Raw genomic sequence first — 27,942 nt, forward strand, 5'->3', positions numbered from 1 at the left:
ATATACGCTGTCAAGACACTTAAGGTAGTTCATTAAACTATCCAGGGGCGGATCCAGACTAAGTCTGATCATCATCCAGTCATTTATAAAAGGGGGGATTCCAACTATATGTCCCCATTCAAATGCATTGATCGTCAAAAAAAGGGGGGTTCCAACCCCTGGAACCCCTCTGGATCCGCCAATTCTACCTGAACCATGGAATCATATTGTAACAATTCTTATTGTGTCCACATGTGACTGATCTGTGTGACTGTCCATTTGTATTCTCAGACTTTACACAACACTTAGGATTAACGAAGATTGTTTAAAAAAGCCTAAAAAATCTATCATATTGAAGAGTGTTGAAAGTTAACTTTAGAGATAACAGTGAAGTAACTAGACACCCCTTTTCCCTCAAAACCTGACCACCAAAAAAATAGATCACTATGACCTATATCTACATATGAATTACTGGTAACTATAGCAACTTTTCATGTTTTGTTTTATTGATTGAATAGTATGTCTCTTAATATTACCAGAAACATTATAATACAATTGTATTATATGTCTCTGATATTACCAAATACATAATATTAAGAGATAATGTCAACTCATCAAAATCCAAAGATAACACACAGCCTTTGAGATTTACATGGAAAATGTTAAAAGAACAAATCAAAGTCTTGTATCTAAAAAATCTCAAAATATATTATGAATAATACCTGCAGTAACCTATCAAGAAATCATTTAGATTTTCGTATTTTATTACATCATATTTTGTACTTAAAACCACAACTATTCTTTCTGCAACTTCATTGAATTTCCAATATCTTGATTTTCAAACCATATTTGGAAAAATTTGAAAATTGAGTAAAAAAATAAAACAGAAGAAACAGTACATGGAAAATAAGTTTGAAATGATTAAAAGAACTGTATGCTATTTTGGTGGATGATACGGCCATTAAATGGAGTTTCCAATCTCTAAGATTGTATGTCTTTTTTTGTCGGCTTGGGTCTGTGTATTGAGTATTGCACAGTGCTTTGATGTATATGATGAGTCTTCAAATTGGAGATAAGAAAGTGATTTGAAAAATGGCGGGCAAAAGAAAATACACAGATTTGGTAAACAAATAGAAAATACTCATTTAATGTCATGTTTGTATCATGTAGAGGGGAGTATTGTTAATAATTTCATCAAATTATATTATTAATTTCAAATCAGCATATTTTTTACCCAGGATCTCGATTTAATTCGAATTTGATCGGTTGGGAAGATGACTGGCTTTTCATCCCGACAAAATTATCCACTGGCACTGTCCTATCTGTCACACAGAAAAAAACAACCCATCAAACATAATTATATCCTTCACAATCATACATTAGAATCATTATCATCTGATAAATACCTTGGTTTAACACTCCAATCAAATCTTAGGTTGGACAAACACATAATATTAATAAACGATAACATCTAAAAGTAACAAAACTTTTGGCTTCCTAAAACATAACCTCAAAACATCTAATCATGATATCAAGAGTCAGGCATGCCAAGCACTTATCCGCCCTAAACTTGAATGGCACTCAGGTTATGATTACATTGAAATCATAATAACAAAAAAGCTAATTGCCGGAATGCTAGATTGGGTTAGGAACTGATTAATTATGAACGTAACATTAATATTTGGGTCTACGGTTAAGTTGTGTTATTGTTACGCTAGTGCATTTTAGTATGCTGGGAATAATAATATAGAACGTCCCGTATTTATCTAATATATTGAAATACACTTGAAAAAATTTATTTGGAAACAATTCAATGATACAATATTGCACGCCCATACAGATTATATATTTTATTTACAATGACAGTTTCTGCCAATCTGGTATGTACTTTTGGGTGCATGTTTTAGTCCAAAGCATTTTTGGTGGAACAACTCTAAGCAGCCATAAAATACTATCATGACTATAGTGATGCCACAAGATGCACATCGGTTTTGCAGACTAAACAGTTCTTCTTCTTTTATTGGTATACAATATTCCATCGACATCCGATTATTACATATTATCTGCATACGTGGACTAATTACAAAATTTTACCCCAATTCAACAAAATTGTAATTATTTAGTGCAATGAAAATATCAAATTTGTCCACTCTGCAATTTCCGTTTTGAAGTTATACTAGCTACCAATGTCTGCCATGCTTCAGGTGAAAAGTATTTTTTGATTCTTGAAATATTTATATTTTCGTCCTAAATTTTAATGGAAACATGTTATGTTGTTTTGGGAATAACTTCGTTCATTGTTCTAAGTATAATGACGGTAATAAAGGGTAAGTGTGCAGTTAAATAAATTGAAGTGAACACTTTTCTTCTAAACATTGAACCATTGAACTACTGTAAATTCAGAAATTATTGCGAGGTTTTTATTAATGCGAATAATGCGACTGGGTGACTATCGCAATAATAAGAACTCGCATTCTGATATCTGTTACATTTATCTGTATGCAGATTTTCATGATATCGCAATAATTAATCTCGCATTTTTGTCCATTCTTGAAAAATCGCAATAATAAATGCACGCAATAATTTCTGAATTTATAGTAATAAATTGTAGTATTATCTCAAAGAACATTTAAACATTTAATACTTAAAAATATTTTTAACATTATTTGTTGAATAATGATAATGATAATGATAATAATATTAATAATGATAATACTAATAATATTATTATTATTATCAAGCCTAGCGGAGAATTCAGCAAAAAAAACTAATTAAAAGTCAATTAAATGTTTAATAAATCTGACGTAACAATAACGCAACATAATAGTCATGATAGTAGAAACAAATATTATTGTTACTTTCGAAATTAATGGGTTCCTAACCCAGCATAGCATTCCGGCAATTAGTGTCCAGCATAAAAACAACTTTTTGTTATGTTTCAACGTAATCGTAGCCAGTGCCAACTTGAATGCTCTTGCTCAGTTTTGACCCACACACCACAGAATAGATATCAAAGATTGTAATGTTCCAAAAGTGAGCTGCTCTGTATGTCTGTAATAAATACCATAATACAAGTAGTGTATATGACATGCTGAACACGCCTAATTGGCCATCACTATCAGCCCAGAGACTGTGCACTAGACTTGTTAAGATATATAAGATCTCTCATCATCTAGTCACAAGTCCACCAGACACCAACATTATACCTGCAGATTCAAGAACCAGAAAATTTCATCAACTCACTTTTAGACACATATATACATGTACATCTAACGATACATGTACATACAGGCACTCATTCTTTCCCTTTACAATACCGCAATGGAACCTATTACCATTTCAATGACAGACAGCTTAAGAGAACAGCACACTAGTCTGCTGGTCTCTAAACTCTCATTTAAATATTGAATCTTTTATACATGTACATACAGTGGAGTCCCCAGTATCTGCACGGCTGGTGATGTCCAGCATTATCTGATTTTGTCATATCTGCAATGTAACACAAACAAAATCATTCTTGTAATTGTTTTAGTCTTCAGAAGGGACCCGCAAGGACAGAAAAGATTAATATTGATAAGTTCAAGCAGAAATTTTTAATTCCAATCCCATGATTATCCATATTTAGCCATTTTCCATAAAGAATTGTTACATCATCAGATAAAATAGGTTTCATTTTAAGTTTCATTTTATCAAGATGAAATAAATTTAGCTCCTCATCCTTGGCAGTCTGTTTGGTACAAACTGAACTATATTTAGTTGTTTAAAATCTTTCCTTTATTCAAAATTACCTATCTTAAAAGGCATTTGCAAAATCACCGGACATTACATGTACATTTTGAAGAACTGTCAAAACAAGGGTTCCCCTTATTTTGGATGCACATTACACAAAATCTTAAGAATGAAAATATACATAAAGAAGATTTTTTTATGAAATTAAAGTATGTTATGAATTTGTTCACACAATATTATCCGATTATTGGTTTTATGAGTTTACCAAAGTGAAACCAAAAGTCTAAGGTGCACGGATACACCGGACTACACCTTAATTTCAAACTTTCTAATTCGTTCATCTTCACTCCATCAAACGATTTGTACAATATAGCACTGAATTTCCATATTTTACTTTGTTGATTAATTTTTGTCGAGCCTGTGACTTCTGACGTCGCAGAAAGCTCAACATAGGGATAGTGATATGGTGGCGGCGGCGTTAACTAACTCCTTAAAAGCTTAATATTTCAGATGGTAGAACACCTGGATGCTTCATACTTTGTATATAGATGCCTTATGATATGAAGTTTCTGTCTGTCATATGTCCATTGTCCTTGACCATGCCAGTTGAAAAAAAAGTTAAGATTTTTTGTAATGTTAATTTCTCTCTTATTATGAGTAATAGGATAACTATATTTGGTATGTGTGTACCTTGCAAGGTCCTCATGCCTGTCAGACAGTTTTGACTTGACCTCGACCTCATTTTATGGATCAGTGAACAAGGTTAAGTTTTCGTGGTCAAGTCCATATCTCAGATACTAGAAGCAATGGTCAACTATATTTGGTGTATGGAAATATTTTATGATGTACATACCAGTCTGGCAGGTTTTATTTAACCTTGACCTCATTTTCACGGTACATTGCTCAATGTTAAGTTTTTTGTGTTTTGGTCTTTTTTTCTAACACTGTATGCAATAGGTCAACTATATTTGGTGTATGGAATGATTGTAAGGTGTATATGTCTGTCTGGCAGGTTTCATCTGAACTTTACCACATTTTCATGGTTAATTGGTCAATGTTCAGTTTTCCTGGTTAACTTTGTTTCTTAGATACTGTAAGCAATAGGTCAACTATATTTGATGCATGGAATGACAGTGTTTTCCCTAGGCTGTTCAAGCATTGCGGTACCGCTACGCATAAATTTCAACCGCCATGCTTTCATCATTGCCGCAATGCATCCCGCTATGTGTGAAAATTATAACTGTGTAAAATATTTATTATCGATTTCGAAAGTGAAGTGACAAGTGACCACACTCCACATGTGTTTTAAACTCATCCGACTGATAATTGGATGCATCACGTCGCGCATGCCGGAATTTTACAACCTTCTTGATTAGTTGGTTATATCGAGACTTCGGTTACATAATAGAAGTTGCCAGTTAGCTGATAAATAAATAGTCAGATTAATCTCCAATGCATATCTTTCTGTGCTAAATAAAAAGTTTAACCTTTTCCAGTATAAATTTCACCTTAAAACGGGTGTTTGACATGATCGTTATTTTACTGCGATCTTTAAAAAGTAGAAATTAAAAATTTGGTATAGTCTCTGGTATTATAAAATAAAACTAACGTAATTTCACCGGGAATGGACAAAACTTTTGTATAATAAAGTTTCGCAGTTTTTTCATCAGCTATATTTACATCGATGAATTATTTTTTGATTGGTCACAACAATCAGTTATTTTTAGATTAGTCGCGGTTGATTGATTATATCAAAGAATACACATCACAGCCACCGGGCCGAGAAAAAGACGTGTTTTATGAAATATTTAAAAGATTTGATAGAAAAACTTTCAAAACATACGTAGATATTTACGGAAATATTGTTTTTAATAAACTTGTGTTGTTCTACTTTTATTTGAAGGGGTCACATGAAGCTTAAGTGTAGCGGATTCATTTGCCGTTTTTTACACAAGTGGGGCTAAATTTCTTTCACTTCGGCAAGATAGGATTTTTACAATTATGAAGCGTTCTAAATAAATCGGACAGGGATGTATTTAGAAACAATAGTTACAAATTGTCATGAAATAAAATGTCAGTTTAGCTTCCAAACAATGTCATCCGTATGTCCGTTTGTCAGGTATTCCTTATTGACGACTTCTGTAATTAACGCAATAAACTTTGTTTTATTGTTTCCTGTAAAATCTCTGTGAAGCAATGATGACATTCAAAGTTTTATTTAACAACTTGCTGTTCCAAGATGCTGAAACCATTCTATCAGCAAACTGAGGACACTGTTAGTGAAAGAATGTAAAGACATGACATTTAGGCAGACAATGAACAAAGTTGCCAGTCTTGGAACTTTGTATCCTTGTCTGTCTAAGTATGCAGTATTGAGTCTTCCATTGCCAGTTTCAACAGCTGATTGTGAAAGGTGTTTTTCATGCTTAAACAGAGTTAAAACACCTTTGAGAAAAAGAATATGCCAAAAAAGTGCTGAATTGCTTAATGCATATATCAATTGAAGGACCAAAGGAGGAAGATTTTGATTTTGAAAAATGTGTGGTGACCTTTGGAAAGTTGAAACAGAGGAAGATATCAACAAAATAATGTGTAGGCCTACATGGCATTATTTTGTAAATAACTATTACAGACTGGATTATTTTTATTATTGTTTATTAAGTCTTCCTCTCATCTGTAATAAATACTTTAAAGTTCCATGACTTATATGAATTGCTGTACCTATAATAAAACAATTAGATTGGTATATGGCTTTAAACATATAAATTATGTAGTGTTACTAATTCTGGAAAAAGAAGCGTCGCGCGCCGCGTTGCAAATTCACCATGGACCCACCATGCATGAAAAATTTTCTAGGGAAGACACTGAATGATTGTATGTATTTCCGGCTTGGTTTATCTGACCTTGACCTCATTTTCTTGGATCATAAATGTTAATGTAATACTTGTAGTAAAACTTTATATTTAGAACTATCAACATAAAATCAATGGTCAGTATAGTAGGCGAGACATTTCAGTATGTGCACTCTTGTTGTAAATAGTCCACTTATGCAACAGTATTTAATCATCAGCCTGCTTGATGGTTTATTGTGTACTTAAAGAAGGAGAAGAAGATATTATATGTGACGTCACAAAGCAATTACCTTTATTTCAGATCATAGTCCAAATGATTATGACGTCTTTAAGGCTGATTTATTTTTTTGCTGTGATGCCTTCCTACGAAGACGCCATAACGCTGAATCCATTTTTGTCGTCTGGTTTTTGAGAGAGAAATTTGCTCTCAACTTGGAGACCTAATTTGGCCATGAAATCTTCATTGACGACTACAAATTTTTGCATATTAGTATTATTATATACAAATTCTTACCTTTTGTTTGCCAAGTAACAATTTTGGGGCGTGGGGTATGTGAGCGTGCTCTCAAAGGTTCTTTCATTAATGAATAATCAAAGATCAAGTGTATAAAGGTACTCTGAAGATCATCATGATCACTTTGTGAAAGAAAGGACCCTTGCTCACTTCATGCAAAATTGTATATTTTCAGAAGTACAAATTTATTCGAGGTCTACAGCGACAAGAGGTGTATCAGAGGACTAAGCATTGGCTAAAGTCTTCTGCAGAATGTACATCGCGTGCCATTGTATCATTAGAATTGTGTGACAGACCGGTCAAATCTACAAAACAGGCAGAAAAACTTGAAGGGGTTTGTATATTCAATATACTTTAAATTTTTTATATGTTAATAGAATAGAGAATGGAAAAGGGGAATTTGTCATAGAGACTATTCAATATTCACATCATGTTGGGAAATAATAAGGTCAGTACCATGCATGCTCATAATTTGCTAACTTCTAAGTCATGTGGTCTATGGTGGAAAGTTGTATGATTTGGTCTCATTGGCAATCATAACACATCATCTTGTTTTTATATTAATAATTTTGCTTCTATTGGCAGTCTACCGTTTCCTGTGTGACACATATTTGAGCCATGTACATGTGTATTTCAGACAGATAGAGGTACAGATTTTACATAAAGCTTGCTCTATATTATCAAGACTTCAAATTGATAATGGATGAAATTATTGTTTCTTTTAAAACTAATTGTAATACAAAAAATGTGAATTTTGGATTTTCCACACATAAATTAAAATAATGATTTCCCATTTTCATGACTTTTTTTATATATTAATTTGATGCATTGAATTTTATTATTAAATTGGCAACCATCCATGTGGCTACATTCATGAATTGACCTTATATCAATAACATTTAGCAACCTTCCTGCAAAGGTCAACAGATTTTTTTATTGAGTGCCATTTCAGGTTACATGGGTTATTTAGTGACGATTAACAGATTTATTTTAAGACTTGTGATATACTGCTTTGATACTATGAGTTAAAGGTGATGTGTCAATAAGATAGACACACGATGACACCCACAACCATAAGATATCTACAGAAAGCAAAAGTCTTCACTACACAGGTGTCTATACAACGACATGCACTAAATTGTCCATATTATATAGTCTAAAATACTTTTACTTATTGGTTTCAATGTTCATGGTTAGTGAAAAAATCATTGAATATGGGGAGAATTTTGAATTGCTATTTTCCTGTTACAGTAAATGAAATCTATAAAAAATGTGAATTTCATTGGGTGTTTTCATATTGAAATCAAGACAAATTGGTATATGTTATACAATAACCCAGGTCAGTTCTTCAATTCAAAATAAAGAAAAAAGTAAAATCACAAAAATACTGAACCCAGAGGAAAATTCAAAAAGGAAAGTCCCCAATTCAATCAAATGGCAAAATCAAAAAAACAAACACATCAAACGAATGGATAACAACTGTCATATTCCTGACTTGGTACAGGCATTTTCTCATGTAGAAAAGAAATGATAAGATTAAAGAGTTTTAATTCGGTCTAATCAATTTATATAAACATCAAACACAACAATACAAAGGTATATCATAATATGATGCACTATTAAAGTTTATAATAAGATCAGACAAATTGTAATATTATATAATGCACTATTAAAGTTTATGATATTAAAGACAAATTGTAGTTTAATGTCACTAAAGCACTAAAATTTAAATGATTAAAAACCATCAAAGGATTCTTTTATCTTCTTCGCGGAATATGGTGAAAATGTCCCTCAATACAGCGAGTGGCATGTCGTCGTCTTCATCTTCATCATGGTAATAGATGTCTCTGTCATCTTTTACACCTTTATCTTCTGTTGTTGGGTTGGCAGCTTTGGTAAACTCTCTACCAGCGGCATGGTTGCCATAGGCTTCAGCATAAGCTATAACTTTAAGTTTTTCTTTGACGATGAAGGACTGACGTATTTTACCAACCGTCTGGTAATGACAATTGGAAGGTATGATTGTTAAAATTTACCAAAGGAATAAACTTGTTTTTTAACAGTCTGAGTTGAATTCATTTTCGATCTTAAATGTTTGATCCTTAATTTCTTTTGTTTAATGGCATTTCAAATATTTAAAAAATAAATATTTGAACAGTGCATCAGCTTGGGCAAGCTACGACTAACAGTGATATCAAAAGTGATAAACCGATAATTAAATGTATATGATTGAATTAATTAACATTAATTACAGCTCTTTCTTTAATTGTTTGGGACTTTAAAATAATTAGTAAAGAAAATTTTTCTGAAAGAAGATTTAATTGAACAAATAAACAAATCTTTTGAAGACTTTCAAAAAAGATTAAATCCATCTCTTTAAAGTTCTCTTTCAACAACTATTCATAATTTTATACTAATTATAGATCTTTTTAACAACAATGCTTACTTTCTTGCCGATCTCGACGAAAACAATTTAAAAAAAAAATTTTTTTGACTGCAAATTCATCAGTTTCAGTCATTGTTCACGGACCCGCAACTTGTCAAAAGTTGTTGCAGATTACCGGTATACAAGCGAACTAGACTTTTTTCACAATATTTGGAGATGAAAAGGGTGATGCGGTTTATACCCAAATGCGGATACTACACATACTATAATGGTATAAAATTACTTCCACAGTATAAAAGATTATTTTGCTTTAAAATTTTAGATTGGAACTGAAATTAAGAAGAAACTAGAGAAAATTAAAGAAGATGATTTTGTGAGTGAAGACCCGCCAGTTAGAGGAAGATTTGTATCATCAGCTGGGGCTATTTTAATGGCCCTGTTAGAAGCTACAGAGCTAGCCTATTCTGAAGGACACAGGTTTGGTTAATTTATTTTGTAAACAGATCTCTTGCAAACATAATAATTTTTTTAAAACATTAGTCATGGATAATTCAGTGTTATTAACAATGATTTTTTTATTGAAAAGAGCTGCATGTCTTGTCTTTAAGATCTTTGTGAGACTCTTACAAAAAATGATATATTTGTCATCGTGTTCTAGTATGGTTGTGTTTGCATTTTATTTTCTACATTCATGGATCATGCATTCAACAAGATATTTTATTACCAAAGAGCTAAAAGCTTAAGTGGGAGTGCAGTGTTCTCAAAGGTGGCAATAAGAGATAATTTAGATAACTCGAATATATTTCAAACACTCTAGCACATATTCAGTACAATTGCACACTTGTATTGTTAAATATATATGGTATACAGGTGGAGATTTGAAGAAAAATATATTATTATCTGCACTGTAAATTTTTTTTCAGTAAAGATAGCTCAGTTCTAGTCCCTGAAGATGTAGTTAAGACTAAAGCCACAGAAATGTGTGATGAACAGTTACTAGATCTTGAGGATGAAGACACAACTTTATGTATGTCTTGAAAAGAAATTAAAGTAATGTTTCCTGTAAGCTGCCCAAAACTTTCAAATATGTAAAGTTGCACAGGAAAAATGCTTAAAACCAAGATGTTTAGAAAATGAAATTAAGAGTAAAGAATAAGAAATTAACTCATAGAAAAGCTAATGAAATCTATTTACTTTTTAAAGGAACAGGATTTGAATTTTCCAGATAATGCTTACCAATAATATTTTAAATATCAAATGAAATAAATGGATTTTTAAGGCTGAAATGATGAAGGGATTATTGTATAGTACAAAGTTTAATTATATCATGTAGGTCCAGCATGGTGGCGTATGGAAATACTCATCAAAAGAGATTTTGTCAAGAGGAGAATTTTTAACAAAGCACCAGTATATGTTCTGTTGCCGTCAGGAACAGAAGAGGCTCTAAGATTAAGAGGTACAATATCTTTTTACAATTTGTCTTTTGACTGATAATCACTCACATATGTTTCAGAGAGAAAAAGTTTTAGATAAAAATATTCCATCATATTTTGTGAACAACAAGTTGTATGCTAGAAACAAAATTAGACTGCTAAAAATAATTTTCCTGTGCAATGAATAACTTTAAAACAGAAACTCATTTTATTTTTGTGATTTTTTGTACAGAAAGTTTTAAGGCATTTAATATATAATGGGAGATACCTCAGATAATTTTATTGTACTATACATTTTTCTGTTTTGTTAAGTTGTAACAAAATGAGAAAAGTCTAGTTCAGATACATCTAACATACTTTCAACCTTTTTTACAACGTAATGGACAGAAAATGTGCATTTGATATACAGTCCTAAATTTGCTAAAAGTAATTTTCTCTAATTAGCAGTATTTACTTTCTGCTTTTATTTCATTCAATTATATTGTATTATTGGCTATTAACATTTGCCGCATGGAACTTCTACAAACCCATTGGTGGCCTTCGGCTGTTGTCTGCTCTTTGGTCTGGTTGTTGTCTCTTTGACATATTCCCCATTTTCATTCTCAATTTTACAGTCAAATGAATACTGTTGATTTTTTATTTATTTAATACTTTCATTTTATTGTTATCATATTTACTGAATACTATATTGATGTATTTTTACAGGTACTTGTTTTTTTACAAAGAAGCATTTCTTACTTTATGGAAAATGTGTTATGTCCATGCTTTCATTTTCACTCAATATTTAAAAATTCTGCAGTCATGAATGAAAAACATCCCTGGACTCATTATGTATATAAATATACGTTTAGATGTTATAAACACTGCAATTGTTGACATTGAAAATAAACATAAAATGAAAATCCTATTAAACTGATACAAATTTGTTATTCATGGGAAAATGTTTCTGTATTCTGTAAAGTTAAAGCCTTGCAGTGAACATCTAGTTGGTATTTTTAATTAAATATTTTTAGTAACATGTTTTATTCAAACATCCCTAAACACTGCAAAAACTTGAAAGCAATTGCTCTTTCCTGGATTGCATGGAGAGTAGAATAATATTTTTATCATCTTCAATTAATTTTATTATTTCAAGCCATTTTATGGAAACAAAATTTGAATCCTATTTTAAGACACACTCTGTTTATAATTTATGATGTCACAATACATTATAGTTATTTGCCCACTGTCCTGATGCAGTATAGTACAAAAAAATAGATGAATATTAGCAAAATAATGGTTCAATATTTCAATTTATCTTCGCTTTTGACCCTTATTCCAGAAAGAAGTGGGAGGTTACAAGTTAGTGGTAGTCATGTTATACCATGGTCCACTGTTCCTGATAACAATGATGTCCTCTATACTAACTACGATGGATCAGATGGGTAATTATAACATCAAAAGTAAAGAAGCCAATGTAGAACAGACTTTGTGCTGTTACACCACTTCCCAGGCTAGGGGAGGGTTTAGTGCTTGCAAACATATTTATGTCCACGTCATTCTGTATGTAGATGTTCAAAGTCAGCAGTCTGTAATTCAGTGGTTGTCATTGGTAACTGTCTATCATATTTGTTTTTCGTTTATTGTTTTGTCCATAGAATTATTTTACTTTTGTCTTCCCAGGGCATTTTACAGCTTACTATAAGGTAAGGGTTTTGCACATTGTTGTCGGCTGCATTGTAACCTATGGTTACTTACATCTACATCATTTGGTCTTAGGTGGATAGTTGTCTCATTGGATATCGTACCACACCATACTTTTGTTTGGATCAAAATTTTATATTTATGATTATGACAAGATACACAAATATAAATATTAAAAAGTAAGAGCTCAGAATTAATATAAATCACTAAGAATAAAATATGCACTTTAGATGAAACAATAGATTAATATTATGTATTATTATACCTTACATATATTATAAACAATTCTATTGGTTTATACATTATCACGTGTTATGGAATAATTCAGTTAGTTTTCATTTGAATGCAAGGAAAGATGAATAACCCTAAAAATTAACACTCAGCGGTGAATAACCCTATTATTCTCTGTTGAATAACCTTTTCAGCCCTTGGTTTCTGCACGAGTTATCTCCCATAAAAAATGAGATCATTGATGCCTGTAAACAAAATGGCAACGGCCATGTAATAAGCCCATCAAGTAACGAGGAAACAAATCAAACAAGGCTTGGAAACTCATTTAGTGCCGAGGATATCGCTCGTAAACTGTCCTTTTCAGGGCCATCAATATCTTACAGAAAGAGTCTACCTTTGTTGTACATACCAGAAATTCACAAATAATTTTCTAACCTAAGTTACTAAGTATTTTGATAACCTTTTACTACCGTAAGGCAATATTTTTTAAATGGTTCAAAAGACCCTTCCACTGTTAGTTCGGTATAATAAAACAATTGTGGCCCCTTAGAATCGATGAATATCCAAAATTGTCAGCCCTTTTTCACAGGTTTTTTTACAGAGGAAACGAAAAAGACATTCAGATACTAGTTTGAACAAACTTTATATTTCAGTGTAGTTCTATTGGTTGATATATCTGAGATGGGAGGAGACAGAGTTGGTCTAGGAGATGTAAGTATATATTATTGGTGTTGAAAGTTGTGACATATCATGCATATTGAACTCCACTAATAGTATGATTAAATGCTTAGTCACCAAACATGGGTGGGAATGTCCTTCATTGAGAGGAATATCTTTATTTATTACTGTGTCGAAGGTTATTTTCAAATTTTTCTAATTTCCTTGTGATAACTTTTATCCATACATTAAATTTTTACTGAACATGTTTTTGACAGGAAAACTATTGAGTTTGAGATCACTAGGTCAAAATTCAAGGTCACAGCAGCTATAAAAAAACTAAGCTGTAAGAAAAAATTGTCTCTGAGTTCATACATCCAATATAAATATAATCAAATTAAAGTGGTTAATGCATATTGAGAAAAGAAAAAAAAATGAACAATTTAGTAGGTTACATATCATGGTTTCATTATGGCGTCTGTCAAACTTTTTTATCTTGACATTTTCTACTTGAATATACTTTTGATACCTTTTAACATATATTATTTTAAGGGGCATTGCTTTAGTATGGATATGGAAGGGTAGGAATGGACTTCCAACACCATTCCCCAAAACCAACACCACCACAACCAACACACTTAGAGTATTTTCAATACATTGTATAACCATAAATGACCCACAACCCATGTCAAAAGATGAAACATTCCTTCCTGCCCTCACACCCCCATTTTAATGAAACAGCCCGAACTATTACAGTTTTTATTGAAGTGAAATTTAAATACAGTTTCCTTAAATTTTACTCCAATTATAGTTTTAACACATGTTATTTAGGATAATAGAGAAATTTGTTTGAATAGAGCAAACTTTGAAGTCATAGATACCTGACTGGACTGAGATTGATGATAAAAACATTGTGGAAAAATTAACTTAAATACATGAATCTGATATTTCTTAGATTAATCAAAGTATATGTTGTCATTTTAGCTTTGTAGAATGATAGAAGATGTAAACATTAAGTACAAGACAAGAAAACTTCCTGTTGGAGACTACAGTTGGGTATGGAACTGTGATGGAACAGAAAGAATTCTACCATTTCTAGTCGAAAGGAAAAGAGCAGGTGATCTTAAAACACATTTTTCAAACAGACTAACTTGACAAAAGCAACAAAATTAAAATTGAGAAAAACAACAAAATTATAAAAACAGCATATTGCCAACATGAAAATTTTCCAGGTAGATCAGGTAAAGAAAATAATAAGAAGTTCATTCCTTAGATTAAGTGCACATGTCACCTCCTTGTTTTAAATATCTCAGATACAATGAGATTTACTTTGATATAATTTGGTGTGAGGATGCATGTAGAGCATATCAACCACAATTAAGTCTGAGGAAACTTGGAGCCAATGGTTTGTCAAACTTAATATTCTAGTCAGATAGTTCAATTGTTATAACTTATATAATGTGAAAAAAACTGTTAGATCTAGTTTTTATCAACTACCTGTTTACCGAATACTTATAGCAGTGGTATCATTAGTGAGCATATAAACCTCACAGTTCAACTTGTTTAGAATGGTCATGATATTTTTAAATATTTGTTTCATGCTTAATGTAAATAGATTTGCAATGTCCTGTTTATTATCTCACTGTACAAACACACTATGGAATTTATGAAGGATGTAAATATATTCGGCTTCCTGATATTTTTTAGATGATATTGCCAGGACTTTGAAGGAAGGGAGATTTTGGACACAGGTAACAAAAATGGTGGAATGGAAACAGCAGTTCACAGCTCAAGGACTACAGTGCCAATTACAGTATATTGTGGAAGGGGAACCAGAACAATATATGGTCAAATGTATGGATGGTTGTCAAGGTGTTGGGATGTGTGGTAACCCTACAGTTATTCAGGTCAAGGTGAGTCAAAGGTCAAACTTATGAATGGTTATCTAGGTGTTGGGATGTGTGGTAATACTACAGTTATTCAGGTCATCATGAACTTAAGGTCAACTGTATGCATTGTTGTCGGATATGTGGATGTATGATAGTTTTACAGCTTTACAGGTCATGACGAGCCGAAGGTCAAATGTATGGATTGTTGTCAGGTACAGCATGGGGATTTATAATAACCTAACAGAATTATAGATCATAATGAGACAAAGGTCAAATGAATGAATTGTTTTCAAATTTTGGGATGTTGTCCTTCAGATTTACAGCTTATTGTGAGTCTTATTTATGGATGGTTGTCAAGGTGTAGGGATTTGTGGTTATCGTACAATAGAACATGTCATCGGAGTATAATTCAAATGTTTTGACTATAATAGGGGTACATGTATATGAAAATTCTACAATTATGCAAATCATTATCCTTGTTTACCCATATCAATGATGGAGTCATTTATTGCAAAAATCCAGTATATATTTTTATTGTAGAATGCACTGAAAGATTTGAGGTCCCATCCAGACTTGAATGTACAACAAACAGAGAATTTACAAGATACTGTCATCATGCTTGCATCAATAACAACAGAACTTCAACAGAGGTAATTCTTCTATTTCCTTAAAGCCTGATTATTGTTGAGTCTGCAAAATTTATTTCGTGAAAGTGAAACATAGCGAGACATAGCGATCCTAGATTCTGTCGTCGGCGGTGTCAACATTTAGGTTCAGTCTGTGGTTAATGTTTTTTCAGACATCAACAACTTTGTCAAACCTACATGGAATTTTAAGACATAGCCAGACATAGCGATCCTAGATTCTGTCGTCGGCGTTGGCGGTGTCAACATTTAGGTTCAGTCTGTGGTTATTATTTTTTTAGACATCAATAACTTTGTCAAACCTACATGGAATTTTATGAAATTTGGACAGAAGCTTGTTTATGACCAAAATACAATATCCAGAGCCAAATTTTGAAAATATTTATTTTCATTTTTCTGTATTTTACTAATAAATGGATTTATCATACAACATCTTCTTATTTTTATATTAGTTTTTTTTTACAGTTAACATCAGATTTAGTTTGATGTTCAAGTTTTTCAGTCATCAATAACTTTGTCAAACCTTCATGGAAAATAATGAAATTTGGACAGAAGCTTGTTTATGACCAAAAGACAGTATCCAGAGCAAAATTTTTGAAAATATTTATTTTCATTTTTCCATATTTTACAGATAAATGGACTTAGTTTTTTTAGAGTTAACAAGTAGATAGTCTGGGGTTAAAGTTTGTTACACATCAATTACTTTGTCAAACCTTCATAGAGTTTTATGAAACTTTGGCAGAAACTTTTTAATGATTAAGAGATAATGTCTGAAGCAAACCTTTAAAAATTTAAGTTTTTCATTTATAGTATTTTTCTGATAGATGGACTTCGTATTTTACAGTTAACATTTACAGACAGTCTAGGATTATATTTTTTTACATGATAAATTTGTAAACCTTCATGGATTGTTGTGAAACTTGGACAGAAAGAAATCTTCAAGACCATGAAATAACATTTAAAGGAAAAGTTTGATTTTTTTTTTAAATTCTGTATGTTACTGATGAATAGACTCATTTTTAAGTCAACATTACTATTTTACAGACAGCAGCAGGCGAGGCACTCGGTTCCATGGAACCCCTTACAAATTTATTTGTTCTAATGTTTATTCCCTAGGGGATAAGAATACAGAGAGGAGATCTTATTAGTATACATAGTAGAGAATGACAAGTTACCAAATTTGATATGAAGAACAATGATTCTAGTCTGTGAGACTAGAAACAAAATATTTGAAATCAGAAATTATCAAAAGTGGATGAACAATAATAGCCAAAAAATAACATTAAAATTTATAGAGAAGCTAGATTCTTGCATGCCAGATGAATGGTACACACTCTTTTGAGGCTTTAACTTTATAACTCATTATGTCTTTATATAGTACTCTGATAGCATATTTATTAGTTGGTTGCATTGAAGTGGTGTGGGACTATTGTATACCTCAATCTAATTCAGGGATAATGATTATAGCTTGTCTCATTGATCTGCTAGCAATTTTATTGGCATAAATACAGTTCTACTGTCTTTTCAGAATGAAAAATGGTGATTTTGATGAAATGGTTGTGAAAGAATTGAACTGTAAAGAGGGAGGGAAGAAGAAAGAAGAGTTTTATGTTATTGACAGTGATGATGAAGATGATGTCACTATTATAGATGACAACCATGATAGTAACCATCCTGTTAGTTTTGATACTCAGGATGTTTTCATAGAAGAAACAGTAGAAACTTCTCCATCATACCAGAGATCAAAGTTTGAAAAGAATCCTTACAAAAAATCAAATACTGGTGCTGTTAAAAAGAACAATCTACCAAAAGCTTCATTATGTATGGAAAACTCTATACAACTTCATCATTCTCCAGATGCCAAAAAATCAATAGGATTTGCTTTTGAAACAAACACTTATTCAAAATCAGATGAATTTCAGAAGGAGAAGAAAAACCCAGCTGTGCCATTTGAAGAGCTTCCACTTGAGCCTTTTGTGCAGTATCACTGTTCAAAAGGAATACAGGCCACACCACCAAAACGGAGAAATACACCATCTAAATATCATGGAGCTGGGGCATATAAGCCAAAGATGGATTACATTGACGACAGTGTATTTGATAATAATAATTCTGTATCATACAATGCAACCTTAAATAAGACGAAATATCAGGAAAAATCAAATGACAATTACATAACAAACATCTGGACAGATGTTAAAAGCAAGACATTGAAACATAAACTGGACAACACTAATACAAAAACTGAAAGTGTTGGTAAAAAATACTGTCCACGTACCAAGGTATTTAAATTGAGGTCAGTTTCAACTACCAGTGCAAAAGAGTCAATAGAAAAACCTATTTGCTGGTCTGATGACGAACAACCATCAACATCGGCTTTCACACCCAAATCCCATCCTAACCGAAGAAATGTCAGTAGTGTAAATACAAGTATAGACAGTGCAATATCAAGTGATGAGGAGGCTTCTACTAGTAAACAGATAGACAGTTTTCTTAAAACAGTTAAATCGAACAGACAAAAGTTTGACAGTGCTTTGTCCGACTCTGACAGTGATAGTTTACCAGATCTTAACTTCAATAGGATTTCTTCTGTGGATTCAACATATCAAAAATCTCATTTATCAGAGAAAACTTCAAAAGGGTCCAAGATTAAATCATTAGGAACAAAACAAAAATCTGTTTCCTTAACAACAGAACAAAAACAAAATATACAGACAGTAAAATGTATTTTACCACAGCTGTCAGATGATGAGGTTAAGTTAGCATTACAGAAACATTCATGGAATGTAGATCTTACTGTAGCAGAACTGTTAGATACAGTGATTGTTTTATAGAAGTTATTGAGAAGTACAAATCATGGCAATAAATGTAAATTTGGGATGTGTATATTGATCTTTGACGTGAACCCATATTTTGTTGATGTAAATTTTTAATTATTGTAATTTTTAAGCCATCCCTGGTAATTTCAACCCTGATCTTTGAGTTTTTGAAATAGTTACTAATTGATTAAGTAAGCTCGTCTTTGAATGTTTTTTTTTTATAAAAGTTACAACTTTTTAATGATTTGCTATTTCTAAGGTTTTTATTTTAATTTGTTATAGTGAAAACTATTTCAAAAGAAATTTATTCTCCAATGGTTGGTTGCAGAATTAGCAGCCATGTACTGCTGATTTTAGCTCACCTCGCTTTTGTTATCACTTGGCGCCCGTCGTCATTAACTTTTACAAAAATCTTCTCCTCTGAAACTACTGGGCCAAATTTAACCAAACTTGGCCACAATCATCATTGAGGAATCTAGTTTAAAAAATTTGTCCGATGACCCCACCTGCCAACCAAGATGGCCAACATGGCTAAAAATAGAACATAGGGGTAAAATGCAAGTTTTGTCTATTATTTTGAGAACCATTATAAATAAAGAAAATCTGACTGGAGCAAAATTGTTCAGAATGTGGAGCTCTACCAATTGTCCATATAGTCAAAACTGTCAGACAACTTCTTATAGGAGCTTATGCCCTTAAATGACAAATTTTACCATTTTTTTTCATTTTTGCCTATTATCTTGAAAACTATGATAGATAGAGAGAAACTCTAAATTGCAAAAATGTTCAGCAAGAAAAGTTCTACAAATAAGACAATTGTAGAGGAAATCATCCCACGACTCCTTAATGGAGTTATTTCCCTTTAATGATGATTTTTACCCTTTTTTTGGCATTTTGCTTTTTATGATAAAAATTATAATAGATAAATAGACACTTTAAATCTCAAAAATAATCAGCAAAGCAAGATCTACTAACAAGTCATATTTTGCGGATATAGTTAGGAGACTTTCACTCTTTATAGAAGTGATTGTCCTTAAAGGAGGATTTTTTTACCCTCTTTTTTGTTTTGAGCAAAAACTAAAGAAGATAGAGAGAAACTAAAACAGACTAAATGATCGGTAATACAAGATCAACAAAACAGATTTTTGTCATGAATTCTATTCTCGTCTACAATGTTGGACAGTGTCCTTTGTTAAATATGCACACAGATCAAGGTGAGCGACACATGTTCTTTAGAGCCTCTAGTTTGTCTTGCCTGCATAGGGATTACTATGCAGCGGTGGTGTAATCTATTTGTATAAAGCTTTATATTTCAGACGGTAGAACACCTGGATGCTTCATACCTTGTATGCAGATACCTTATGTTACGTAGTTTCTATCTGTAATAGGATAACTATATTTGGTAAATGGGTTCCTTGCAAGGTCTAGTACGTAAGATAGTGTTCACCTGACCTTGACCTCATTATGTGGATAAGTGATAAAGGTTAAAGTTATGTCATTAGGGCCCCGCCTAGTGGTGGGTCGCCCTATAGTGATCAGTCTGTCCGTCCGTCCGTAACAAATTGTGTCTGCTCTATATCTAGAGAACAGTTATAATTTCATACTTTATACTTGATATGTATATTAACCACACTAGAGGGTGTGTCATAATATTTGTACAACTTCCTAGGTCAAAGTTCAAGGTCAAAACTTAATAAAGTGCTTCATATCACCTTATCCATACAAATTTTTTACCACACATTATTTACAGCGGGGCCCACAATGATGTCTAGTTAGGTCTGTTTTTCAGATACTATAAGCAGTAGGTCAACTACATCTGGTGTATGGAATGATTGTAAGAGGTACATTTCAGTCTGGCAGGTTTCATCTGACCATGACCTCATTTTCATGGTTCATTGGTCAATGTTAAGTTTTTGAGTTTTGGTAAGTTTTTCAAATACTAGAAGCAATAGGTCAACTATATTTGTTGTATGGAATGAATGCAAGGTTTACATATCTGTCTGGTAGGTATCATCTGACCTTTACCTCATTTTCATGGTTCATTGGTCAATGTTAAGTTTTTGTGTTTTGGTCTGTTTTTTTCAAATACTATACGCAGTAGGTCAGCTATATTTGGTATATGGAATGATTGTAAGGTGAACATGTCTGTCTGGCAGGTATAACCTGGCCTTGACCTCATTTTCATAGATCTTTAAAAATGTTAAGTCTATGTGATACTTGTAGTAAAACCTTTATCTTTAAGACTTTCAACATGAAATCAATGGTCAGTTAAACAGGCTAGACATTTCTGCATGTGAACTCTTGTGTATTATACATATTCAATTTTAGGCCCTTATAAACTACAAATTTGAGTAAAGATGGTGCTAATTAGTTCTTTAAAAGTTATCAAGAAAAAGACTTTAGAAGATGAAAATATCATATTTAATCACCTTAATTATAGGAGCATGCAGCAATGGTTTACTTAATGTTTTTCACAATGGAAAAAGTTACGAGTATTTTCATGAAGTGGTATGCTAAAAGTATGATAGAAGAAAAAGGGAAACCCAAAAGGGTGTAGCTTTAGACATTACCAGATGCCAATTTGGATGCATGTTTTATTTTCAAGTGCCCAATTTTTGACCAACTCTGGCTAGTGTCTGTGTGCATGTAGAGTGCTGCCAATGAGCATGATGATGTTGGGTATTAAAACTGCAATTAAAAAATATGTATATTTCCTGCTTGATACTTTTGAATTCCTGTATTTGATTGCATACCATCTTGAAAACTACTGTTAAAGTAGAATATTTTTTTTAAAGTATATCAAATTTATAAAGAAGGACATCCAGATTTCTGTAATTATGAGCATTTATTTTTTATTTTAAATCAAGATTTTTCTGATGTTCACATATTGAATTTTTTTTTCACAGAGAAAGAACATGATTTATCAAGCCTTCATATACATGTATATGTTTTTCGTTATAAAGAAGTGATTTTGTATTGTTTGTTTTTTGTTTGTCTGAAATCTTAACAGTATTATATTCTAGTCAATTACTATTGAAAAAGAAAAATTAAAATTATCTCACCGATTAAGTGTTTGTTTTATTTAGTTCTCTGTTGCTCTGTTGAATTATAAAGAAACTACCGGTACTTGCTTTATTTTTTTTTGTGAAGTATGAACGTATGTGAACATAATATTGAATTGATTATTCATAAAAAAACATGATGAATAATAGTCAAGTTTACAAAAAAAAATCAATCTCAGGAATCTAAATGTTTTCAGGAGCAAGATTTCCGTAATTAGAAGATATTTTGAGTAGTGGTTGTCCGTCATCATCTGTTAACTTTTACAAAAATCTTCCCCTCTGAAACTATTGAGCCAAATTTACCAAACTTGGCCACCATTGGGGTATCAAGTTTAGAAAATGTCTCCAATAACCCAACATGACTGACATGGCTAAAAATAGAACATAGGGGTAAAAGTTTTGTCTATTATCTAGAAAACTGCTATAAATAGAGAAAATATGACAGAGCTAGAAATGTTGAGAATGTTGAGATCTATACTTACTGTCCATTTAAATCAAAACTTTTAGAATACTTCTTATAGTCGTGAAAGACGAGACATAGATCTTGCTTTTCTACCGGTGGTGCCAACAATTGTTAAGTTTTCTGCTTAAATTAGTTTGATAGGATCTACTATATTAAAAACTATAACAGATAGATAGAAACTTTAAAAAGCCCAAATGATCAACAATACAAGATCTACAAATGAATCTAATGGCTGAAATCATCAGTCGACTCCTTATTGCAGTAATTGCTCTTTAATGATGATTTTTACCTATTTTTTTTGTGTTTTTGCCTAACACCTTGAAAACTATTATAGATAGATGGACACTTTAAATATCAAAAATTATATGCCAAGAACTACAAATAAGTCAACATGGCCGAAATTGTCAGTCTACTCCTTATTCAAGAACTCTCTCTTTAAAGACGATTTTTACCATTTTTTTTACATTTTTGCCTATTACCTTGACAACTTAATAAGATAGGTGGACCCCTTTAATAGCAAAAATGATCAGCTAGCAGGATCAACAAATAAGTCAAATTTTGTAGAAATCATGAGTAGACTCTTTATGGATTGATTGCCCTTAAATGACAATTGTTTTACCCTTTTTGTGTTTTTGGCAAAAACTAAGCAAAAGATTCTATATGTGCCTGTCCCAAGTCAGGAGCCTGTAGTTCAGAGGTTGTCGTTGGCTATGTCTATCATATTTGTTTTGTTATAAATGAGACCATTACAGTTGCCTATAATTGCTTACATCCACTTTGTTTGAACTTTGGTGGATAGTTGTCTCATTGGCAATCATACCACATTCCTTATTTTTATATAGAAACTACACACAGAATAAATGATCAGCAAAAAAAAATAATCAACAAATAATAGATTTTTGTCATGAATTCTATTCTAGTCTACAAAGTTGGAGAGTGTTCATTGTTGAAGATTCCCTGGCCAGGTCAAACCAAAGATTTTAAAATTGGTATTTACCGCCTATCGCTAAATATGCGGCATTAAGGAGAGAGCAAAGACTGGTTGGCTCGAAGTCAGAATAATGTGTCAGGGTAAGGAGACATGTCTTCCTGCCGACTGTTACCTTGTGAACTAGCACGTTAAAAATCTGTATCAGCATGTCAGTCTAGTACAAAGCAGGGTTAATATTTATATTATATTAACATGTTCTCATCCTGAATATGCATATTAATTTGCCGCTAGACATTAAGTAACCATCCATCATCATCATCTTTGTTGGAAATTCACATAGACCTAGGTGAGCGACACAGGCGCTTCAGACCATCTAGTTTTTTATTGCACTTATATATATTTCAATTTAAACATAAAGAAAAACTGGATGTTGACACAAAATTCCATATAGGAGGCTCTGGATGGGGTTTACAAAATAGAGAATAATGGGCAAAAAATTCACAAATACCATAAGCAATATAAGTATAAATATAAAAAATAAGATATGGTATAATTGCTCCCAAATGACATAGAAGTTATCAACTATAGGTCACCATACGGCCTTCAACAATAAGCAAAGCCCATACCGTAGTCAGCTATAAAAGGCCTCAAAAATGACAATTGTAGAACAATTGAAACGAAATAATTAAGGGCCTGATTTATGTACAAAACCAATAAATGAAAAACCAAAAAAAACGAAAAAACAAATATGATATGTAGGGGAAATTCGCCTAATTGCGGACACTTTTTCAAATCCGGAAGTTTGGATACCGTCGAGGCCAATTGCGGACATACTGGTGGTTGCATTTGACAGGAGAGGATAGAGGGGTATCAAATGGACCATTTCCCGCGTTTTCGGGTCTCCTCTCTAGATTGGTAGATTGCAAACTCTTAAAACCCGCGGAAATGCCGAGTCGCGTAAATGCGGACAGGGGGAGTTAAAATACGGACACCTTGTCGTCAAATTGCGGACACTTATTTTTAAACAGTTCTTGCTATTCAAAACGCAGGTATTATGCATATATAACATTAACTCTCATGAATAAACCCTCAAGAATACCCTCTCAGTGCAACTTAAAGCATGTTTGAGAATGGTTTTCTCGCATGAACTGGTAATACATGTGGAAAGGTGAGTAAAATAAGATTAAAGAAGTTCATTAAATCTCTTAGGTATCCGGTCGTTCCGTCCCCAAACCGATCCGGCCCCAAGTCGATCCGGCCCAAAGTCGATCCGTCCCAAGTCGATCCGGCCCACGTCGATCCGGCCCAAAGTCGATCCGGCCCCATAATAAAATATGAATAAACTATATTGACTTTGGAGGATTTTTAACATTATAAATTGATTTTGCAAAAAGTATCGATGATGGATGACAACAGGTAAGTGAAGTATTGGTGTACCAGTCAAAGAATTATTTTAAATCGATACGAAACTGAGTGTGATTGTGTCTGTTTGTATAGCAGCTTCAACATATTAATATGAAGTTATTTTCCATGATAACTTTGAATGTCATGGCGATTTTTATTTTATTTAATTCACACACAGAATAGCTAAATAAATATTTACAGTCCAATGGAACCTATAAAATTTAACTCATCATATAATGACTTGTTTAATTAAATCATTAATCTATAATTGGTTTGTTTATTCAACAATTGTCTGATGATTGTGAACTGAGGTAATGCCACTCGTAATCACTTAATTCAATCAAATCCTGGTTACGTAATCAGCAAGGTCTTTATAGTTTGATCTTTTTTTTTGTGTTATGTGTTATAATAATTAATTGTATTTTTTTTTTTCAGGTAACATCAGAGGCACATGTTGTTTTTTTGTAATATCGAATATAGTTAATATATTTTTTTAAAGTTGACAATATTTTGAATAGTTCTGTGTAGATAAAAAAAACAAGTTATATGAGTATCCATTATTCTTTATTGCAAGATAATAACAAAATAATTACACTGAATGCACATGTTCACTCTCTAAAAATATAATATCAGCACTACTATAATATAACAATAAATTCATACACACTAACAAACACACTATCTCTGACACTCACATAAATATATATAACTTTTAAATCATTTACACTAACAGTTACACTGTCGCTTACATAATATAAAAGAGGTCACACTTGCAGCACTACAATAACATATACAGTTACTATCATACGCAGTACAGCACTATAATGGTTCAATTTGATTAGCTCACCAAGAACAAACTATATTATTCTAAACATAAAGAATACTCATTAAGCATTTAATAAATAAATGTTATATAAACATACAGATTGTAGCCACATATGAACTAACATTTTACAAGCCATACAGTTCACTCAGTGTTAATTAAATCAGTCGCTGTCAGTGTCTTCTTCTGGTTCTGGGTCTGGCACAGGAATGTCATACATGTGTCCGACGGCACGAAGGAAGAAGGAGGTGGTGATGGTACCGTCTTCAAGTTGCTGCCATAGTGAAGAGAGGCGTCCCTGTGACTGTTGATACTTGGTGCGCTGCCAACGGGCAAGACTCTGTTCATCTACCAGACGCACTTGTCTAGAAACAGTCTTGGCTTCTTTAATGAGCGCTGGAACCATCTTGTAGAAGTGGAGCTTGTTTCCATTTGCTTTCCCGTTGAACCTACGATGCCAACCTGTTAAAAATTAAAAGCAAATGTTGAGTACATATTACAGAAAAGAATCAATATAGCAGATGACAATATTTAATAACAGTTTCATATCATTTATTTTATTGTAGTATTTATCAGACTGTAAGAAGTTCAATAATTGCTTACTTCCATGCTCTTCATTTAATTCGGCTGAATATTTGTCTCATCGGCAAAAATACCAACTCTACTTTTTTGTAAATAATATATAAAAAAATAAATACCTTCCACATCATTGTTGGTACGGATGGACAGCTGGTACACTGACCATTGGGCCACACTCCAAACGGAACACTGTAACCACGCTCTGTGGATGTAGACCATGAGTTGGTGAAGAAGAGGTGATGTAGGTGGTACTGTAAGTTGTCTATAAGCTGGGAGGATGTGTCCTGCTGGCAGGTACGGTAAAGCTAACACCTTCTTAATGAACACGTTGACGGCTTTGTCTGAAGAGTATGCTGTCTTTAATCCCAAGTTGGCAACTTTGCGCATCACAGCCTGACCCCAGTGGAAGGCACATCCCTTAATGTCGGCGGTTGGAAAGACGGACTTTACTGCTGACCAGGCTCCTGCAAGATAATCAAATAATATAAGTTTTTTTTCAATTATATGTAATACATTATATATATATATATTAAATAAAAATCAATCACATACAGTTCAAAAATCGAAGATGTCAGATAATACTTAGAAACAAATCTACATAATCATGAAGCGAATACTTTGTTGTGAATATTCATACTAATACTATGTATTGTGACTTGGATGGAGAGTTGTCTCATTGGCACTCATACCACATCTTCTTGTATCTAATAATATGTATATATACTTACCAGCTTCAAAATCTAAGCAAAAGGCTTGCACTCTATGCTGAGGAATCAGTTCGACAAGTCTGGTGAATACCTATAAAAAAAAACAATTGAAATTATATAGGAAATCTTAATCACTTTGTATCCATGGAATTATTATTGTAATACATCATAATAATATATATATAAATATGTAATAAATCAACAAAAGATGCATAGTTGTCTCATTGACATATACCCAATAGATTTTGGTACTATAATGTTCTCATGGTCTTATTGACATATACTCCGTATAAAACACATAAATGGTTATATACTCACTGCTTTGTAATCTTTCTTCTCTCTGCGAGACATCAAGACGAAGAGTAGAGGTATCTGCTTCATACAGTTGTCTTTCTGGATGAACACACTTAATTTCATAATTTATTATTCTATATTATACCACTTCCAATACAAAAAGATACGGTACATTCAAAGTATACATGACAACCTTATAGCACTTACTTTTAATGATTAAATTATTCCCTTGCTAAATATAAAGATGTTAACAACATAATATGATTTTCTTTTCATGGAGAATAGTTGATTTAAATACAATATATATAACTTAGTAGTATTTGTGTAAGACAATTCTATTAACTTACTGCTTCTGGTTCAGGTTCAGGTGCTGCTTCTGGTTCAGGTTCAGGTGCTGCCTCTGGCTCGGCTGGCATACACTCGATGCACATGAAGATCACATCTATTTCTTCATTTACCATGCGTCTGTATTCCAGTAGAGATACTCCTATAAAGGAATTACAAAAATAATAAATATCTATCTTTATAATGTAAAATACAAATATATAATACAAATTCATGATGCAAATATCATGAATATATAATACAAATATATGATGCAAATATATAATTCAAATATTTAAACGGATAGCTATAGTACGCTTTACTATTTTCTTTAAAATATTTTATTAATCTAAATACTCAGTTTTGTACAAAAAGTCAAATAAGAATAAATAAAGCAATCTTTATCTAGAATTTATAAGCTTTTTAAAACAAAACTATATACTTTTTTTTCATATTTATGGTTTAATGATGAAAACAAAGAAAAAAATATTTAAGACTTATATACAAATTAACAGTTTGATTATATTAAAGCAAAAAGT

General features: G+C 32.2%; 2 protein-coding genes across 2 annotated transcripts; one reads left to right on the forward strand and one right to left on the reverse strand.

Moving 5' to 3' along the window:
* Nucleotides 1-1,047: 1,047 nt before the first annotated feature.
* LOC127735815 (uncharacterized) lies at nt 1,048-21,881 on the forward strand. Its single transcript, XM_052246193.1, has 11 exons — nt 1,048-1,101; nt 7,250-7,408; nt 9,783-9,937; nt 10,384-10,487; nt 10,794-10,916; nt 12,215-12,317; nt 13,461-13,518; nt 14,449-14,581; nt 15,172-15,377; nt 15,894-16,003; nt 17,526-21,881. Exons 1-11 carry the CDS (start codon nt 1,072-1,074, stop codon nt 18,829-18,831), a joined length of 2,487 nt encoding a protein of 828 aa, XP_052102153.1. The 5' UTR covers nt 1,048-1,071; the 3' UTR covers nt 18,832-21,881.
* Nucleotides 21,882-25,077: 3,196 nt separating this feature from the next.
* LOC127735816 (uncharacterized) lies at nt 25,078-27,181 on the reverse strand. Its single transcript, XM_052246194.1, has 4 exons — nt 27,104-27,181; nt 26,807-26,876; nt 26,198-26,542; nt 25,078-25,961 (listed from the first exon to the last, which is right to left on the reverse strand). Exons 1-4 carry the CDS (start codon nt 27,164-27,166, stop codon nt 25,663-25,665), a joined length of 777 nt encoding a protein of 258 aa, XP_052102154.1. The 5' UTR covers nt 27,167-27,181; the 3' UTR covers nt 25,078-25,662.
* Nucleotides 27,182-27,942: the final 761 nt, after the last annotated feature.

The sequence above is a fragment of the Mytilus californianus genome, unplaced genomic scaffold (assembly GCF_021869535.1).
Source record: "Mytilus californianus isolate M0D057914Y unplaced genomic scaffold, xbMytCali1.0.p SCAF_3, whole genome shotgun sequence".
NCBI lineage: Eukaryota > Metazoa > Mollusca > Bivalvia > Mytilida > Mytilidae > Mytilus > Mytilus californianus.